Below are 15,188 nucleotides of genomic sequence, written 5' to 3'. Positions count from 1 at the left end.
CACGTTTCTGAAAAGCATATGTTTCAGAATTGAAATAATACTTTGTGGAACTGCAGGTATTAGTAATGCAGCCACATTTAACTGAACAGTACTGCTACTACATAATATTTATTCTTTTTTTGGGGAAATATTTTCAGGATCGTTACAAAACTATGGAACAGCAAAGCTTAGTACAGCTACACAAGTACTGCTACGATGTTCTAAGAATTGGGCCAATTTATTTTTTTCCGACAAGCATCTCAGAATTGCAATGTAACTGAACCGACAATAAATACTTAGAATTGTACTGACAGTTTACTAAAAAGAACTGCTACACTTGTTTAATAATTGTGCTGACACTTTTCCATTGTGCTCAGGGGTGACCCCATTGTGTATTTTCAACTTGCACTGTGGTGACTTTACTGTGTATTTCCAACTTGCACTGTGTGACTATATTGTGTACTTCCAACTTGCACTGTGGTGACCGCATTGTGTATTTCCAATTTGCACTGTGGTGACTGCATTTTGTATTTTCAAATTGCACTGTGGTGACTGCATTTTGTATTTTCAACTTGCACTGTGGTGACTCCATTATGTATTTCCAACTTGCACTGTGGTGACTGCATTGTGTATTTCCAACTTGCACTGTGGTGACTGCATTTTGTATTTTCAACTTGCACTGTGGTGACCCCATTGTGTATTTTCAACTTGCACTGTGGTGACCGCATTTTGTATTTTCAAATTGCACTGTGATGACCCCATTGTGTATTTTCAACTTGCACTGTGGTGACCCCATTGTGTATTTTCAACTTGCACTGTGGTGACCCCATTGTGTATTTTCAACTTGCACTGTGGTGACCCCGATGTGTATTTTCAACTTGCACTGTGGTGACCCCATTGTATATTTTCAACTTGCACTTTGGTGACCCCATTGTGTATTTTCAACTTGCACTGTGGTGACTTTATTGTGTATTTTCAACTTGCACAGTCGCGACAATATTGTATATTTTCAACTTGCACTTTGGTGACCCCATTGTGTATTTTCAACTTGCACTGTGGTGACTTTATTGTGTATTTCCAACTTGCACTGTGGTGACCATATTGTGTATTTTCAACTTGCACTGTGGTGACCCCATTGTGTATTTTCAACTTGCACTGTGGTGACCGCATTTTGTATTTTCAAATTGCACTGTGATGACCCCATTGTGTATTTTCAACTTGCACTGCAGTGTCAGTCCCCATTGTGTATTTTCAACTTGCACTGTGGTGACTTTACTGTGTATTTCCATATTGTACTGTGTGACTATATTGTGTACTTCCAACTTGCACTGTGGTGACCGCATTGTGTATTTCCAATTTGCACTGCGGTGACCTTATTGTGTATTTTCCATTTGCACTTTGGTGACCATATTGTATATATTTTTTTCAGGCCAGGAACGCAAATGAACGGGGACAGCATTCACCTGTGCTCTTAGGCTTCCACCCACGTTTGTGACGTGCTGAAACCTGCTATGTTTTTTGAAAAAACCCATCAGATTAGCATATTGGTATTGCACCAAGCAACCTGACCAACAACACCTAAGATCTTCGGAAACACGTGTTATTGGCTACAAAGGGATGTATTGAACATATTCTTCTTTCAATTAGGCACTCTGGTGTAACAAATATGGTAGTTTCAGCGGACCATAATAGGCCAAATCAGGACCCCAACCAATTTGGTCACCATCTCTATTCTAAAATGTCTTCTTTACTTCAATTTGGTGTCAAAATGTAGTGTTGACGTGCAAGTTCAAATTAGGAACTTACATTGTTAACATTGTGATGATATAGGTTCGCATACTGTAATTTGGGTGAGCCTTATTTCGACCTGCCAAGGTTTGTTTCTTACCATGTTGATGTTTGTTCGTATCTTTTCGCAAAAAAAATGAATAAAGTAAGGGCGTTTCTTTGCATGATCAATCTGTACTAAACTACTTAAAATGCGTGTGGTATACCTTATGCAGTACCAAAAAAAAAGAAACAGAAAATAAAATGAATAAAGAGATTCTGACCGAATGTATCGTCTGTCTCTGTGCCATTGTGCGTTCTTCCATGCAGCGCAACGCTTGATTGGCTGGTGTCAAAAGATAACACTCTTTTTCTTGCACATGTTTCTAACCGCGCTTAGCTTCTTTAGTTAGTTGAATACAACGGACCCTCCTTCACTACGTCCCGGCCCACACTAAAACGCGGCTCTTTTTCTTTGAGACTTTAATGGCTGTATGTGTAGATTATTTCGTCATAAACACACACACACACACACACACACACATACACACACACACACACACACACATATATACACACACACACACACACACACACACACACACACACACACACACACACACAGCAAATGTTGTCATGTCTCCGCATAGTTCACACGAGTTGAAAGGATAGCTCTCTCCTGTAATTGAACTATTGGAAGAAGCTTTATCTTCAGATATACAGGCCGTTGAAATAAACTTAACATCAAAGCACTCAATGCGCATAATTATGTGTGTGTGTGTGTGTGTGTGTGTGTGTGTGTGTGTGTGTGTGTGTGTGTGTGTGTGTGTGTGTGTGTGTGTGTGTGTGTGTGTGTGTGTGTGTGTTTGTGTGTGTAAAGCAAGGAAATATAGAAAAGAATAACTGCCACTTGCAAATATAAAGACAAATAATGAATAAAGTACCATTATACAAATATACCCATGTTTATATTTACACACAACAAAGCAAGAGTGTCAAAAAACAAAACAAATTCGCATCTCCCTCTTTACTTCTTCTTCTTCTTCTTCTTCTTCTTCTTCTTCTTCTTCTTCTTCTTCTTCTTCTTCTTCTTCTTCTTCTTCTTCTTCTTCTTCGTTCATGGGCTTCGACTCCCACGTTCACTCATGTTTTTAGCATGAGTGGATTTTTACGTGTATGACGGTTTTTAATTACCCCGCCATTAAGGCAGCATACGCCGATTTCGGGGGAGGGATGCTGGGTATTTTCGTGTTTCTATAACCCACCGAACTCTGACATGGATTACAGGATCTTTTCCGTGTGCAGGGGGTTAAGTCACTAGCAGGTCTGCACATAAGTTGACCTTGGAGATCGGAAATATCTCCACTCTTAACCCACCAGGCGGCAGCGACCGGGATTCGAACTCACGACCTCCCGATTAGGAGGCCGACGTCGTACAACCAAGCCACTGCGCACGTCCCCATTTACGCCAATCCAAATATCTTACAGAGAGAGAGTCACAATAGGCCTACTAGAACAGTTATCCACAGTCTCTTGGTGGTAGCAATCAACGACATTAAAATAATAGTACTAATACATATAATTAAGCTCACTACTGGTCGCTGAAACAGCAGTCATCTACCCACATGTCACACATACCATAACTAGAGATAGTAAACAAAGGGAGGCAATGCTAGTACGGCAGGAGACAGGCCCACCATTTTGGAGACAATGTTACCATTATGTTGCTGATATTATTACTTCATTCACAAGTCTACATAATAAAGTGACTGTGATGAGATGAACAAAGTCATAACTTCATTCAAAAGTCATAATTTACATAAAGCGGTAGGATGCAATGCTAAGTGCATGCTACAACGAGCATTACATAATCGGTGATATATTTCATTAGATATGAATAAGAAAAGGACGTCGTTGGGATAATGACATAATAGAGATAAGAGAGTGCTTGTAAAAATAGTTGTGCGCACACACGCACACACACACACACACACACACACACACACACACACACACACACACATACACACACACACACAAATACAAACACACACACACGCATGTAGAGACACACGCATATGGACGTACACATACAATTGACATCCACATGCACGTACACATGCAAGCACTCTTACAAAACACACAAAACATGTTTACACATTGGTGCATTATTTCATCTGGCTCCCTTTTGCTGTAACAAATTCGTCCTCTGTTTTGTCCGGTCGACCACGTTTGTTAACCTTTATCTCGAAGAATGGGTTCTTATTCGTCTCTATCGCTGAAAACAAAACAAACAAAAACACAGTATAAGGGTTTTTTCAGTCGTTAATGTAAACTCGGTAAATCATCCCTATAGCTAAACTATCACATGCACGCTTTCTGCCGTATTCACGAGCACAATGCAATAGAGCTTTCATCATTCTGAAGATACTGACAATAAGTCTTTAATAATTCTGAATGGCCTACTGATCATTTGCCTCCCGTGACATGGGAAGTAACTCCGACGGTTTCAAACTTTACAAACTCATAGTAAATTAGCCACTGCGAGTTTTTTGACATTCTAAATGCCTTAACCTCATAGAAGGCCCGTTAAAAAAATTTCATTTGTATGTGTATTTGCATTACTTAATCGTCCGATTGCTGGGAAATTCGGGTCGCTTCCTCCCAGTGGAAAGCTAGCAGCAACAGAGTCGCGCTACCCAGGTGTGGGCATGTTTAGGTGTAATCAGCAACCTGCACTTATGACAGAATGACCGAGGTCGTGGATACATGGATATTACCCCTGAGTCTGCACATACAGTTGACCCGTGTCCGTCCCGATCCGAATCGGAACCCGTGACCCTTGGATCACAAGTACAAAGCTCTACCAACTGATATGCGTTATATGTATCAGTGTGTATAGCAAATGTTTCCGGGATCTGCATATGAGCTTTTGTGCAAGCAAAGTTGAGCACTCTGGGAGGCAACAGCTTTAACAAAACAAATTAAAAGAAAAAACACACAAGTGCTTGATCGCATGAATACGAAGAAAAGAAAGGAAAGGACACAGAGTAAACAGAACACAATTATTAGAAGAAAATGGACATTATTTCAAAATGATCAAAACATCTGCGACTGTAGCACAGTAACTGCATAACATTTGCAGAAGGTAAGGAAAATAACGTTTACCTTTCTGCAAGCTGGTACCGATGGGTGTGTTTTTGTCGGTTTCAGTCGTCCGTTCACGCAACGGTATTCGAGCAGCCTGGAGACGATTTAATTGCAATGGTGCATTCGTAGGCGTTGTTGTTATGTCGGCGGTGCCGGAGGTGGTGGTGTCGGTGGTGTTCAAAGATGCAGAGGTGGTGGTGGGGGTAGCGGTGTCGGGAAACGTCCCTGTGTTGACCTCTTCGGTGGTTGTGCTAGTTTTCCCGGTTTCAGGAACCTCAATTATTCCATCTGCAAAACAACAGATGCAGTTCCGGTATACATTCTTTGTTGATTAAAACCCGATTCAGTATTTAGTCAGGTAAACTACAGTATATACTAGTATTAAGAACAATCCGAAAATTGTGAATTGAAACACGAATAGAGCATTGATTATTGTCAATGATTGATTTGACTTAGTCTCACGCACCAGTTGAACTATCTTTATGAATGCTTCATTTCGATTGAGATACATCCAAAAGGAACCAACATAACTGTTTTGATAACTTCCACTGCATATATGTGAACAATAGTTCTTTTGATAGGAATACCATAAAAATGTGTCAACAAGTTTACTGACTTGAGTTTGATATGTTTGACAACGGTTAGTAGAAGAAAAGAAACATGACTTCTTTTTTTGATAAATGTCTTTGATGACGTCAGATCCGGCTTTTCGTGAAAGTTGAGGCGGCACTGTCACGCCCTCATTTTTCAACCAAATTGGTTGAAATTTTGGTCAAGTAATCTTCGACGAAGCCCGGGGTTCGGTATTGCATTTCAGCTTGGTGGCTTAAAAATTAATTAATGACTTTGGTCATTAAAAATCTGAAAATTGTAAAAAAAGATAAAAATGTATAAAACGATCCAAATTTACGTTTATCTTATTCTCCATCATTTGCTGATTCCAAAAACATATAAATATGTTATATTCGGATTAAAAACAAGCTCTGAAAATTAAATATATAAAAATTATTATCAAAATTAAATTGTCGAAATCAATTTAAAAACACTTTCATCTTATTCCTTGTCGGTTCCTGATTCCAAAAACATATAGATATGATATGTTTGGATTAAAAACACGCTCAGAAAGTTAAAACAAAGAGAGGTACAAAAAAGCGTGCTATCCTTCTTAGCGCAACTACTACCCCGCTCTTCTTGTCAATTTCACTGCCTTTGCCATGAGCGGTGGCCTGACGATGCTACGAGTAAAATGGCATTGCGTTCAGTTTCATTCTGTGAGTTCGACAGCTACTTGACTAAATATTGTATTTTCGCCTTACGCGACTTGTTTAAACATAATGTAGTGAATCATGTTTGCATCTGTTACTTCTTCCTCCTCTTCTTCTTCTGATTCCATGGTCTGAAAAGCTCAGGTTTTGTGTTTTGCACAAGTGGATTTTTACGTGCCATTATTCCGCCAGTTAGGCAGCCATACGCCGATTTCGTAAGATGAATGCTTAGTATTTTTGTGTTTCGATCACCCACTGAACTCTGACATGGATTACAGCATATTGTCCGTGCACTGTTGCTCTTGTGCATACACGAACGGAAATAAGGCAATAGCAGATCTGTATATTGGAGGACCCGGAAGATCGAAAACAATATCCAACCTTAAAGCCGCAGTTTTGAAAGAATGTCTGCTATGTGCTACAGCCACTCTTCCTTCAAGTCTGTTATCATTAGTTATCAACACCCAGCTTCCCTATGCCCACAGGCTAATTTGCAGGCCGTCTCCGATTTCACACGAAGACACGAAAGTGAACGAAACAGTGACTTCCCCTTTTTTCTCGGTCCAGTAATCAGAGATACCACCATACTACTGTTTATCTAAACAGTTCCAGACACTTGTTGGATAGAGGGTGTGAGTGTCAGTTGCGCGTCTGGAGGTCATTAATCAAATCTTCGTACTCGCCGAAAAATTCCTCCCGAACTTCGCCTTTAACCGACAAGGTGCAGCTGGGATTTGAACAATTAACCTTCTGCAAATACTGGCGACTTGTGGTAGGCCGCTGCGCCCGTCGTCTTCTTAGTATATCTCAGTAATTTTTTCTCATATATATTTTAACCGTCATGTTGGGATCTCATTATATGTGGCATGTGATCAAAGTACACGTTGCTTTGTGTTTGCTTTGTCAATGCGTTCCCTAGTCAAGTTAGTATATACAACACAACTTACCTCTGTCACCGGTGTTCATTGCCTGGGTTTCCCCATTTTGTTCCTGTTCATCCCTTTTCCTGAAAAATATATGTTATAAAGAAACAGCTGGGACCAGTTAAAAATAACATAATAATGGGGTTCTTCTGCTTCTTTTTCAACTTCTTCTTCTTCTTCTTCTTCTTCTTCTTCTTCTTCTTCTTCTTCTTCTTTCTTCTTTCTTCTTTCTTCTTCTTCTTCTTCTTCTTCTTCTTCTTCTTCTTCTTCTTCTTTTTCTTCTTCTTTCTTATTCTTTCTTCTTTCTTCTTCTTCTTCTTCTTCTTCTTCTTCTTCTTCTTCTTCTTCTTCTTCTTCTTCTTCTTCTTCTTCTTCTTCTTCTTCTTCTTCTTCTTCTTCTTCTTCTTCTTGTGTTTTTCTTGTTGTTATTTGGTTGTGTTTTGTGTGTTAGTTGTTTTCTTTTGTACATACCTTCTCCGGCGCCAGAAGATGACTACACCAAGGGTGATGACAAAGATGACGAGAATTACACAGATTGGGACAACGATTGTTGAGACATCGGAACTGTTTTCCTCTGACGCAGAAAAGTTTTGACGTCCTGAAAATAGAGATGCAATGAAGGAGAGAGTACAAAACCCAACCCACTCCCTCATGCTACTCTTACACTGTGCCGAATTGCCCTTGCGAATAGAATTTTCCAAAAATTCACAATGATCGGGACATGGTCGCAAGACATTCGTAATTGTTCTTAACCATTCGCCACCATTTGTCTCTTGTTTTGAACATTACCAGCTATTGTGTTTTCAGCGTAGCAATAGGGTCCGATATTTAGACGAGACACGTATAATGCCGACGAGTCGAAGACGAGTCTCATTATACTTGTTCGAGTCTAAATATCGGACCCTATTGCTACGCTGAAAACACAATAGCGATTATATAGCTGTTATGACCTTGATTTGTTGTTCCAAACTTACAAAATGACAGTTTTTGCGTCGATGCGTTGATCTCAGGTTTTGATAGCAGACAAACTTCTTACGCGCATCATGTTCGCGCAGACGTGCACACCGCTACACGCTTTCTGACTTTGGAAGAAAAACTGACTCCAAGTGCATTCGATTTCACAACACAGTTGTTGAAACAGCTTTTTAAGTACTACTTATGAAGAAGACCAAAACACAACATCAACGGAAAACTAGAAACAACTGAAGATCTAGGATGCAACAAGGGGAGAAGAAGAGAACAGCTAATCCGTACAACGCGAGCAGACGACAGCGAAGTTTTCAGTTTGGGTGAATGGTATCGCTTGTCTCGTCATGAAGCGAATTTTTCAACCTCAGTTATAAACGACTACATGAATGTTAGTGCCATGGGTTGTACATCAATACTTCAGAGGGGAAGTGGGGTATTTACGGTGTGGAGTTATCGCCCTTCTCATTGTACTGAGACAGCCCTACTTAAAGTAATCAGTGACATTCTGTCTGCTCTGGATGGTGGTGATGTGTCAGTGCTTACCCTACTTGACCTTTCTGCAGCGTTCGACACGATTGATCATGTCACGCTTCTCCATAGACTTCAGACTCTGTACGGCATCTCCGGTCCACCGCTGGCATGGCTCGAGTCCTATCTCATTGGCAGGACTCAGGCTGTGCTTGTCGATGGCCAGATGTCTGCTCCAGCCCCACTTTCTTTCGGCGTTCCTCAAGGTTCAGTACTCGGTCCCATCCTTTTCATCATGTGCACTAAGCCCCTCTCCACACTGATTCAAAACCATTCTGTCTTAAATCAGTCTTTTGCTGATGACACCCAACTGAATATACCCAGTCCCCCTACACATTCCGCCATCCAGACCATTCAGACATGCATCACTGATGTTAAATCTTGGATGATCGATAACAAACTTAAGCTGAATGATGATAAGACTGAAGTCTTACTGTGCAAAAAGAAGAACACTACATTTCCCTCTCCCCAAGCCGTTTCTGTTCAAGTAGGCGACACCGACATTCTTTTCTCCCCATCAGCTAGAAACCTTGGATTCACCCTTTCATCTGACATGACCCTTAACAAACATATATATCTTTAGTCTGTAGAGCAGCTTATTTTGAGCTTCGTAAGATCAGCACCATTCGCCACACACTCTCCTCTCAAACAACTAACACTCTTGTCTGTGCCTTTGTTCTTTCTAAACTCGACTACTGCAACTCTCTTCTCTCTGGCTGTCCTCTGTATATCCTGCATAAACTACAAAAAGTCCACAACTCGGCAGCACGCCTCATTCTGAAAGCACGAAATCGAGATCACGCAACACCACTTCTTCACACACTGCACTGGTTACCTATTTAAGCCCGCATTGATTACAAACTGTCCACCCTCTGCTTTAACTTCTTTTCTGGCTCGTCTCCTGCTTACTTCTCTGAACTCCTCACCGTCTATTCTCCAGCAAGACAACTCCGTGCCTCTTCTGACTGTCGCATCCTCACCATTCCACACACCAAAACCAAAACATACGGACAACGCACTTTTACTTTCTGCGCACCCACACACTGGAATTCTCTCCCCTTTCACATCCGCCACTCTCAGTCACCCCAAGCATTCAAACGAGCACTTAAAACGCATCTCTTCAAGAAATACAACCCCTGATTTTGTTTTCTCAGTCCATCAGTAGGCTACATGTAGTGTTTTTGTTGTTTTAGTGATAATGTGATAATGTGTATACACATTTAGGGCTGTTTTTCAGTATTAATAACATGTTCTGTTTGATTAAGGGTATTTAGCTGGTATTTCCTTGTTTTTACTACCTATTTTATTCATGTTTTTATTACTTAATTAGTGGAAGAATCTGTTGTAATGTATGTTTGATGGTGTATGCTTTTAATCAAGCGTTGCTGACTATGAATGTAGATGCAAATGCTTGTATAACTGTGTTTGAATTTTAAATGTGTCAAGCGCAGAGAGCATAATTGTAAAGTTATGATGTTGCGCTATATAAATGCTCATTTATTATTATTATTATTATTATTATTATAAGAAAGTCGGCCATTTTCGTCAATATGCTTTTGGATATTGAGAAAAATGGCCGACTTCCGTAGCATTATGCTTTGATGATAGGAAGAGCCCATCCAATCACAGCCCCCGAATTCCCCCACGTGTTCATCAGAATAGCTATATAGCAAAATGTTCCTAATATTCGCAAAGAAGTCATATTATTAACTTTGCTGCAACGTACTCGTAAGTATTCGCAAAACATTCGTAATCATCGCAATGTATTCGTTATGCCTCGGTCTCACATCTACGAATGTCACCCGACTTTAGGTAGTCGGCTGGAAGTCGGAAGAGGTCGGAGAGTTCGTGAGAATTAGCAATTTTGTTTTTGAAAAGTCGGTTAGTTCGGAAGGCCCTTCAGACTGTTTTGAAATGTTCAAAACAGTCGGAAGAGCCTCCCGACTCAGACGAATAGAAATTTGTCGGGTGGTTGTCGTAAGCGTGTCGGTTTAGTCGTAAGGCGATTCTGATTAGTCGTAACGGTAGTCGGAAGACTCGTAAGGGTGGTCGGATTTGTCGGTAGCATAGTTTCGTTCGGATTTGTCGTTAGGGCAGTCTGATTTGTCGTTAGGACAGTCGTTAGCTAGTCGGTTTAGTCGTTACACTGGTCGTGAGAGTCGGCTATTGTTCGGAAGTTTTTCAGCCGGGCCTGTCGTAACTGGAGTCGGAATTGTCGTTACTGCAGTCGGAAGTGTCTGGACACATGTCGGATTTGTCGGCCCTAAAGTCGGGTGGTTGTCGTCTGCTTGTCGGCTACATGGTCGGATCAGTCGTAAGGACAGGTCGGGAGTGAAATTTGGAGCAGAATTTGCATCCGACACTTCCGACCTAGCCGACTTAACTATCCCCGACACTTCCGAAAAATCGTATATGTGAGAACCGGGCATAACGCTCGCAAGATTCGTTATGCCTGTCTTACACTGTGCCCAATATCCTTGCGAACATTCGTAAACATCGCAATGTATTCGTAACGCTTGCAAGGCATTCGCAAACATTCGTTATGCCTGTCTTACACTGTGCCGAATATCCTTGCGAATATGGATTCGTATGTATTTACAATGATCAGTAGACATTCGCAAGCACTTGCAACCATTCGTAAGACATTCGCAAGGATTCGTAAGGCTTCAAATGGTCAATATATGTCCTGTCCATTAGTCTCTTTTTTCGCCAACTACTTAATGTTCGCATACACATTTCTTGTGAATGTCTTACGAATGGTTGCGAATGCTTGCGAATGTGTACCGATCATTGCGAATGCCTTGCGAGCGCTACGAATACCTTTACGATGACTACGAATGGCTTGCGAATACTGAAGAATATGCCCTCCTTGCGAATATTAGGAGCATGTAGCTAATATTTGCAACAAGGGACGAATGGTGGGAAAGAACATTTACGAATGCCTTGTCCCGATCATTACGAAATATTGGCGAATTCTATTCGCAAGGGAAGTTCGGCACAGTGTAAGAGCAGTATTACGAACAATGCGAATTGCATAATCGCTTCATTCGTAAAATGTTTGCAAGCACTCGCAACACTCGCAAAGCCACTCGCAACGTTCGTAATACATCCGCAAGACATTCGTATATGGATTTGTATGCATTGGCAATGATAGGTAAAGCTAGTCTTACACTGTGCCGAATTGCCTTTGCGAATAGCATTTTCCAATAATTCACAATGATCGGGATATGGTCGCAAGACTTTCGTAAATGTTCTTAACTATTCGTTGCAATTCGTCTCTTGTTTGGAACATAGCAACTTGCTCCTAATATTCGCAAGGAAGTCCTATTGCTATTTTTCTCGCAACGCACTCGTTAGTACTCGCAAGACATTTGTAATCATCGCAAAGTATTCGTGGCGCTAGCAAACCATTCGCAACCATTCGTTATGCCTGTCTTTACATTGTGCCGAATATCCTTGCGAATATGAACATGTTGTATTCGGCAACAAAATAGACACATGGACATGGATAATATGGAAAATTGGAAGCCTTACCAATCCTTGCGAATTTCTTATGCCTAGTTCACACCAACGGCGAATGCCGCGCTTTAAATCGGCGAGCAAAGCGCCATCACTTTTCCAAAAATAGCACGATCTGATAAGCTCTGATACGAATTGGTTACGCTTGCTTGCGAATCTCTACCGAGCATTGCGAATGCATAGGAATCCATATCAATATTTATTGTGAAGTTCTTACGATTGGTTGCGAGTGCTTGCAAATGTCTATACTACTGATCATTGCAAATGCATAGGAATCCATATACACATTTCTTGCGAGTTTATTACGAATCTTGCGAATGGCCTTGCGAGTTCTTGCAAACACTTTACGAATAATTGTAGTCACTCGCAAGCATTCGTAAGGCTTTCGCAACATTCTTATGAATTGGCAAGAAATGATCAAAACATTCCTGAGAAATTCGTAATAATTCGCAACCATTCGCAAGATGTTGGAAAAAATGTGCACACACACACAAAACTTACGAGCGCTACGCATATCTTTACGATGATTACGAATGGTTTGCGAATACTTACGAGTACGTTGCGAAACATTCAGAATATGACTTCCTTGCGAATATTAGGAGCATGTTGCTAATGTTCGCAAAAAGAGACAAGTGGTGGCGAATGGTTAAGAACATTTACGAATGTCTTGCGACCATGTCCCGATCATTACGAGTTATTGGCGACATCTATTCGCAAGGGCAATTCGCCAGAGTGTAAGAGCAACATTACGAACAATGCGAATTGCATACTCGTTTTATTCGTAAAATGTTTGCAAGCACTCGCAACACTCGCAAGGCCACTCGCAACGTTCGTAATAGATCCGTATATGGAATCGTATACAATCGCAATCATCGGTAGACATTCGCAAGCAGTCGCAACCATTCGTATGACATTCGCAAGGATTCGTAAGCCTTCGATTTTTCTCTGTTTTTTCCTGCCCATTCGTCTCTTTTTGGGCCGAATGCAACATTTTCATATTCGTAAGGATATTCGGCACAGTGTAAGACAGGCTTATGGCTTCGAATGTTCAATATTTGTTCCTGTCCATTCGTCTATTTTTTTGCCGAATACAACATGTTCATATTCGCAAGGATATTCGGCACAGTGTAAGACAGGCATTACCAATTGCATCTTTGACCAAGCGAACTCAATGCAGGGCAACTATTGATAACTACTTTTTTGAAACTTTCTGAAGAATCATTTAAAATGCTATGTGTTGCATTCAGCAAGTGTGATTGAAAGCAGCTTTACTGTCTGTGTAAATATCTTCGACAAGCGCTTAGAACTGTACCCACGGAATACGCGCTATATAAGCTTCGTATTGATTGATTGATTGATTGATACATAGTTCTTGTGCTTTCACCAACACCTCATTCCTTTTGTACTGAAACACCAATGTTCAATCGGACGGATTAAAGTTATGTATTTATTCTCACCTGTTCTTGTTATCACTGATAGCACACATTTTGTGTCAGGGTCTGGAACATCATTGATGTATACACGCAGCACGTACTCGCCGGCAAGGTCATCTGTCACGTTTGGGACAATCAAGTTGAGGTCATGGTCAACCAAACCCTCTGTCTGGAAACGGCTTCCGTTGACTGTATAGCATTCCAAGGGTGAACCGGGCTCCTTTTGATCGCAACGAAGTGTATCTGATGGTCGTACACAAAACAAAGGGCAAATTAATTGTAGCACATTCATATTTCCAATGTGTTCTCATCATCACAGAGAACGCCATTTAGTTGTTTGAAAAATCAGCGGATAATAATTGAGTAAAGCATGTCCATTACGCAGATTCGAAAACGAGCCAAAACAACCAATTTACCGACTAAGCAAGCAACCAACGAAATCAATGAACAAACCACACATAATGCAAGCACACATCCCCTCGGTCGATCAATGTATGACAACAAAACAAACCAGAGATACGCAGGGCCATTTAAGCTTCCTAATGAAATATTGCATAACTCTAAGGTTCCAGATTACAAAAGAAATTACGTTTACATAATCACAATACAAGACTATTCTCTCTCTCTCTCTCTCTCTCTCTCTCTCTCTCTCTCTCTCTCTCTCTCTCTCTCTCTCTCTCTCTCTCTCTCTCTCTCTCTCTCTCTCTCTCTCTCTCTCTCTCTCTCTCTCTCTCTCTCTCTCTCTCTCTCTCTCTCTCTCTCAGTACAGCTTTGTTGCGTCAGTGCAATCTACTCTATAATTCTTAACTCATGTCAAATGAACTTACATTTTTCATATAAGCATTGTATTGTATGTAAATTGATGATATCTTCTTACTTTCATTTTATTTTAATCATGTAGCAGTAGTCTTCTTTACTTGCTTATTCTTTAGCAATTTTAGACTAGTCCCTATTTAGGGCGAGGGCCAGATGTAAAAAAGCAGATCACTGCTTACTCTATTACCCTCGTTAAATAAAGAATTGTTCTTGTTTTTGTTCTCTCTCTCTCTCTCTCTCTCTCTCTCTCTCACGCTCTTTCTGGCATCCCCTTTTGCTCTCTCTCTCCCTCTCTCTACTATGTATAATTGCCTGGTTTTGTATTTGAATAAACTCAACAACATTGTTATCAACGTACCTGAATCATTTCCTCTTCTGAGGTAGATGAACAGTCTTCCGACGTGTAGGTCAATTTGCGGTCGGAGAGAAATGTTCATCATAGCGGTCTGTCCTTCTTCCACTGGTTCCGAGCGGCATGTTGTGAAGACAACTAAAACATACCCATAATATTTTCAAGAAACGTATTCACCATTACATAGCACGATTCCAGATTAGTCACAAAGCAAGTGGATATGTGATAGGAACGCTAAATCTTCTTTCACACCATGATTTATCAAACTTATCTATGCTATGCCCTATCTGTCTGTTTTCACTCAACAACTAAAATTGAATACCTAGAAATTTCAAACTAAAAGGTAGACGAAAATAAACAAATGGAAATATAAAATGGAACAATTGAAAGTGCAGTCAAACATGTTGAGTTATTTGTTCAGCTATTTGTTTAAGACAAATGGTGCAGTGTATGGAATACTTTTTCATACTGTAACAGACATTTTTTT

The 15,188-nt window shown here is 40.6% G+C and overlaps 2 protein-coding genes across 2 annotated transcripts in view; one reads left to right on the top strand and one right to left on the bottom strand.

The window, feature by feature from the left end:
* The window catches only part of LOC138974686 (very low-density lipoprotein receptor-like), a 28,291-nt gene extending 26,866 nt beyond the window's left edge, over positions 1 to 1,425 (top strand). The window contains exon 9 of the mRNA XM_070347406.1: positions 1,409 to 1,425. Coding sequence (XP_070203507.1) covers positions 1,409 to 1,425 — 17 coding nt within the window. The remainder of the gene's footprint in view (positions 1 to 1,408) is intronic.
* Positions 1,426 to 2,442: 1,017 nt separating this feature from the next.
* LOC138973694 (uncharacterized) overlaps positions 2,443 to 15,188 on the bottom strand; it is a 13,353-nt gene continuing 607 nt past the window's right edge. The window contains exons 3-8 of the mRNA XM_070346424.1: positions 14,708 to 14,839; positions 13,558 to 13,776; positions 7,556 to 7,682; positions 7,109 to 7,167; positions 4,915 to 5,184; positions 2,443 to 4,024 (exon numbers count right to left, since the gene is read on the bottom strand). Coding sequence (XP_070202525.1) covers positions 3,915 to 4,024; positions 4,915 to 5,184; positions 7,109 to 7,167; positions 7,556 to 7,682; positions 13,558 to 13,776; positions 14,708 to 14,839 — 917 coding nt within the window. The 3' untranslated portion in view covers positions 2,443 to 3,914. The remainder of the gene's footprint in view (positions 4,025 to 4,914; positions 5,185 to 7,108; positions 7,168 to 7,555; positions 7,683 to 13,557; positions 13,777 to 14,707; positions 14,840 to 15,188) is intronic.

Source organism: Littorina saxatilis, linkage group LG8, assembly GCF_037325665.1.
Source record: "Littorina saxatilis isolate snail1 linkage group LG8, US_GU_Lsax_2.0, whole genome shotgun sequence".
Lineage (NCBI taxonomy): Eukaryota > Metazoa > Mollusca > Gastropoda > Littorinimorpha > Littorinidae > Littorina > Littorina saxatilis.
The sequence above is the reverse complement of the archived record's forward strand: the minus strand, read 5'-3'. Positions and strand labels throughout refer to the sequence as shown.